The sequence below is a fragment of the Cicer arietinum genome, chromosome 3 (assembly GCF_000331145.2).
Source record: "Cicer arietinum cultivar CDC Frontier isolate Library 1 chromosome 3, Cicar.CDCFrontier_v2.0, whole genome shotgun sequence".
Classification (NCBI taxonomy): domain Eukaryota; kingdom Viridiplantae; phylum Streptophyta; class Magnoliopsida; order Fabales; family Fabaceae; genus Cicer; species Cicer arietinum.
This window is the reverse complement of record NC_021162.2, coordinates 39,807,597-39,813,344: the sequence shown is the minus strand read 5'-3', so window position 1 is coordinate 39,813,344 and position 5,748 is coordinate 39,807,597. Positions and strand designations below refer to the sequence as shown.

At 33.2% G+C, this 5,748-nt stretch overlaps 1 protein-coding gene across 1 annotated transcript; it reads right to left on the bottom strand.

The window, feature by feature from the left end:
- Positions 1 to 3,784: 3,784 nt before the first annotated feature.
- LOC101507876 (glycosyltransferase family 92 protein RCOM_0530710-like) lies at positions 3,785 to 5,686 on the bottom strand. Its single transcript, XM_012713312.3, is given in 2 exon segments — positions 3,785 to 5,082; positions 5,085 to 5,686. Coding segments are annotated over 2 exon segments (1,659 nt in total). The 5' UTR covers positions 5,614 to 5,686; the 3' UTR covers positions 3,785 to 3,952.
- Between the last annotated feature and the right edge of the window lie 62 nt (positions 5,687 to 5,748).

The following is a 5,748-nucleotide window of genomic DNA, read 5'->3' as shown; positions in this document are numbered from 1 at the left end:
GACGCTATATCTCAGGACATTAGTAGTTTATCTGACAAACTTGATCATTTTCATATTCCAACGGATTTTGATTAAGGAATTTTTTATCGACACTAGGATTCTATTTGTAATACGTTGAAGTACTACCTTATATTATGCCTTGTAGTTTTTTTCATGTCTTAATTTGTAGTTTGTTTACTAAGTTGAAATTTGTTATCATTAAACACGTGTTGACTATTATGATGTACTTAATTAAACTTGCCTTCATCCTTCGTTATGTCATTTCTTTTTTATTTACAATGTGTACTACTTTTCCCTTTACTCGTGTGTATATTCTTGCATATATATGTTTCTATATTTTTCCTTCTTTTTGATCATGTCAAAAGGGGGAGAAATTTTGGTATTGTTGTTGCCTTAAACATCTTGTAGGTCCTCAAACAATTTTTTAATTAATCACATACAACGGGGGAGTACGCATATATTACGGGGGAGCAATGATTCAATTTCCACAATCTCTCCACAACGGCAACATTTTGTCATAATCAAAAAGGGGGAGAATGTAAACTACAAGTTTTTGATGAAGATAAAGATCAACCATTATGGTCAAAGCAACAACCTCAAAAAGAAGTTCAAATATCTTCATTATTAAGCTTCAAATCTAAATATTAAATGTTAAAATGTAAAGGTATATGATACAAAGTAATACTTCAAATACATGAGAACAATTCATATTTACATATGCATATAAAGTATTTTCAAAAGTCAAAATAGCATTAACAAAGTCTTAAAACTAATATTTTTGACAAAAATACATAAGTGTATTCGAATACAGCATCGTGTATTCGAATACAAAGCAAGTCAGAAGCAAAAGTCTCAAAGTTGTATTCGACTACGACTATGTGTAGTTGAATACACTTCAAGTCAGTGGCCAAAATCCTTATATATGTATTCGACTACAACCTTCTGTAGTCGAATACAAAGTAAGTCAGTGGCAAATTTTCACTAATTTGTATTCGACTACACACATGTGTATTCGAATACAAGGTGTAATTTTTGAACGTTAAAATGAGGTGTATTCGAATACACACATTAAACCAACTTCTACACGTATTTTAAAAGGCACCAGACTCACTTCCACTACAAAAACCCCACTTTCCGATCCTTCTCCGTACCGACGCCTAGTGGGACAACTCATCTACCTTACAAACATAAGACCAGACATTAGCTTTTCAGTTCAACAATTAAGCCAACATATGTGTTCTCCAACTGACACTCATTTTGAAGTTGCCATACGTGTACTCAAATCATCACCTGCGAATGGTATTTTTATGTCTGCCTCTTCTCGCATTCAGCTCAAAGGATTCTCTGATTCTGACTGGGCCACGTGTCCAGAAACCCATAAATCTATTAGTGGATATTGTGTCTTTCTTGGTGATTTTTTAATATCTTGGAAGTCTAAGAAACAAGCCACAGTTTCCAGAAGTTCTTCTGAAGCAGAGTATCGGGCCATGGCCTCCGCAGTATGTGAAATACAGTGGCTGACTTATCTCCTTCAAGACCTCTAAACTGATTTTACAGCACCAACTCTTCTATATTGTGACAGTCAATCTGCCAGACACATTGCAGCCAACTCTTCATTTCAAGAACGCACCAAGCATATAGACCTTGATTGCCACCTCGTTCGCGACAAACTCCAGCAGAAGCTGTTTCATCTTCTGCATGTCAATTCTGCCAAGTAGATGGTAGATGTCTTCACCAAAGGTTTCGATCCCAAACCATTTCAGAATTTTTGTTCCAAGCTAGGCTTAATGAACTTAAGCGCTCCAGCTTGAGGGAGGCTATTAGATATAATTACATTAGTAGACTTGGTCAATTTTTATTGTTTCTGTTTGTTAGTAAGAGTAACTACTTGAGTTAGATTAGTTACAACAGTTACATCCATTTTCCCTTTAGTAACTGATCACATATAAATAACTTGTATTATACCATTATAATTTTTCAATGTTAATAGAGGTAATTCAATAATATGCCATGTATTTTTTATAATAGTAACACCCTATTTTTCTTCATGCATATAAGAGATATGTCTACGATAGGTTAAGGATTTGGATTTAAGGGATTGAAATGAAGAAGGGAATTTATTTTTTTATGTTAGATTTAGGGATTTTAGAATAGATGGTTAAAATAGGTCATGCATATGAAGTTCTATGAATGAAATTGAGAATAGATGAAAATATGGTCTTTTGATGTGTTTGAGATTAAAAACCTTGAATTTCACTATTGTGACAAATTAGATTGAGTGAATTAACATTGTGATATTGCTTTGATGTATTAATTGCTTGATTTATTCATAATTTGTACCATTTGTGTTTGAAAAAAATTCATTAGAAAATTATTGTGATTGAATGAATGTTGTTAACTTAAAATTTGCATGACATATGTGTGATGTTTTGGTCATAATGTTTTCTCTAGACCTTAGTTTCGAATGATTGTTGGTTCTCTGGAAACTAGACTCAATTACCTTCAATTTGAGTACAAATTTTGAGATTTTTGATTGAGTATTGAAGCTTAAAAATGAGTTACAAGTTAGACCAGAGTTGTTATCTTATTTTTATGACCTTGTGTATTGTTTTGATAAATTGCAAGAATTGGGGGCTAAATTTGAAACAAATAAAATTTTATCTATAAACTAGATTTCATAAGCTTTCTAAAGAGTGCTCGTTTACTCAATTCTGATACTTATAACTTTCGTCAGTTGACTTTGCAGTTAAACTCAGTTTTGTTTTGTTTTAACATATTTTTGGGGCTGTTTTAGGAAAAATCTTTCTTAATCATATTTCCATGATTTTTATTTTACATTATATGATTAGTATGATATAATTGAATTAATAGTTTTTTTTATCATAAGAATTGCAAGGTTGAGTTTGTGGTAGTCTTTAATATATTTATTAATAGATGATGTTGTAATTAATAGGTGGTATTATATATACACATATGTGTGTGTTCTTATATTTACTAGATGTTTGAATAAAGTGATAAGTATATGATTCATTCTAGCTAGGTTAGTTTTTCGTTTATATACGACGGAAGCGATGATAAGTGGGGCACCGATTACGGTTGTAATTATTTAAAAAAGTCAAAGCTAGACATAGAAAAATTAACTCGAGAATAATTATAAAGGAAGAGAAACGCAGATAATAAATATATCATTAAATTATAATATTAATTGATTTGGTTATATCTCTTAGGACTTACTAAGATGTAATCTCATTGAGCATTACAATTTATATTATAGTTTGGTTAAAATTTCTAGAAAATTATTTTGAACCATGAATGCGTTATATACTTCATATTTTTGCTCTTTCTTTTTAATTACTAGTATGTATATTAATATATTTGCATAACTTTGTGTTGAAATTGCATTAACCGTCTCTTTTGTCTAATTATGCTAACACTCCAATTATATTCTACACAATTAAATTATGGTGTTACAATACACTTTTATATTTTTCTCTTTATCTTCTTCCATTAATATCATATTTAAAAATTATCATGTAAGAACTTATTATGCGTAATCACGTTGAAATAACAAGAAAACAAAACAATAACACAACTTTTATTGAATTTATTAGTGTCATTTTTTAATTAATACAGAGTTTTAATTTATAAAGAATGTCAGTGTAAGTATTTTTTATAAATCAATCAACAATATCAAATTAAAATGTAATCCGTCTTTTTAAAATCATACGTATAATTTTTTACAATATAAAATATTAACACTTTCCTTATATGTCAAGTAATCTCTTAAAACAATAACACTAAACAACCTGATTACATATATCTATTTACAAAATAAAAATAAAAGTAATCTAAGTTATCTACAAATGTATATCTATGTAGGATGAACCATATGAAACAATAACGAGAAAAAGAAAGAAAAAAAAATGGTATGCATAATTAAAGAGTTGTGACATCATAAAATACCTTTTTCTTTTCTCCTTCGTTTCCTTTTAAAATGACGCTCAAACTCTGGTTGCCATGGAAAAAGATGGGTGCGTCGATCCATAAAATTCCTCACCACCCAATTTCTCAACCCCATATCTTTAACCTCACAAAACCGGTTTGACCAATCGGGCGGTTCAATCGGTTTAGTCCCCAAACCGGGTGCCCTATCCTTTGACCCTACGTTTTGTTCTTTTTGCCAATCTGCCACATAAGTTGCAACCCTCCTATAAAACTTCTCTTTGAATACTTTCCACACCTGATATTTGTAATGATTAATCACCATCACGTCTTTCTCCACATCAACGGTCACAAACGGTGCTTTTAGATGGAAATGATGCACAACATTAATAAGTGTATGATTCAGTGCCTCTGGTCTCACAATACTTTTATGCCTCTCTTTTCCTGCTAACCGACACGTGTACCCTACTGTCACGCCTTCTTTTGGAACATCTTTTAGGCCTGAAGGCCCAAAACTATAACACGGTGTTCTTATTTCAGCCACATTGTTTTCAGGCCTTGCATAGTGCCATATCACATGTTGCAATCCTCCTTTCACTTTAACATTGAAGAATTCATCCACGTCAATAAACGCAACCCACTCGCAAGTCCCCCTAGCATGTAGCGCACAATGAGCAAACCCTGCCTCTTGGGTTTTTACCCATGGCCATAGGTGCCACGTCACATTATAACCTGCACTTTGCAAGAATGTTATCACTTTTTCTATGTCATCATCACTGTTGTTGTCGTAAATGAACCAGCGTTGTACTCCAATTTTAGTGTGGTACATTACCCACTCTTTGATGAATCGCGCTTGGTTACGGAGCATCGTGCACATGCACAATTCATGCGCTTTTCGATTTTGTTGATTTTGTGGAGAGCGAAGAAGCCCAGGCCTTGCTATGGAGGGGAAAATTATTCCCTTATTATTACCTTCAATTTGAATAATAGAGACCTTAACATAGGCTTGGGCTTCATTGCTTGAAATGCTTATAGGTGTTTTACATCTTATAATTTCTTGTGCAACTGAAACAACATCCGATTTCAATAAGAACTTGGGTTTCACGAAATCCCAACCGTACACACATTGAAATTTAGACGGCCTTTCACAAAGACAATGGTGGTGTTGTCACGATCAAAGAGAGATTCGTAGACCAGTGGATCAGAATTGTGGATTGAAGAGTTTTTTATTTGAAGGGGAGCATTGGATTTTATCATGAGTGATACATTTTCGCCGCGTGGAGGAATTGGGCAACGTATGATCTGTTCATGAAGCCTAGCCGAGTGGACTTGAATCGGCTGCTTAGTGAGCCAAGGCTCCGAGTTAGTCGAGAAGTACACACATTGAATGTCACCTTTTGTATGAAAGTGAAAAGACAAAGGGTAATTTAGAAAAATCAGAACCTGATCTGGAAGTAAAACTATTTCTCGAATCGTAATTGTAGCAGGAGCATTGCGTTTTGCTTCTAACAACGGAGTGCGCCATTTTAAAGATGGATTTGAGTGGTAGAATGGATATATGGTGATTAAGGTGAGGGAGGTAAAGAGAATGAAAGAAATGACAACAAAAAGCGTGAACCAGAAGAACGTGTTCCATGAAACAATGCCATTGCGTTTCTTATGATCATTCATGGGAGAAAATGATCATTTGGGTTGCTTCTGTCATATATTCTGTTTGGATTGGAGGATGATAATAAGTTTGTGAAATATGATCGATTAGTTTTCTTTTTTTCCTGCAAAAAGGAATGTCAAAGAAAGAACCCAAGG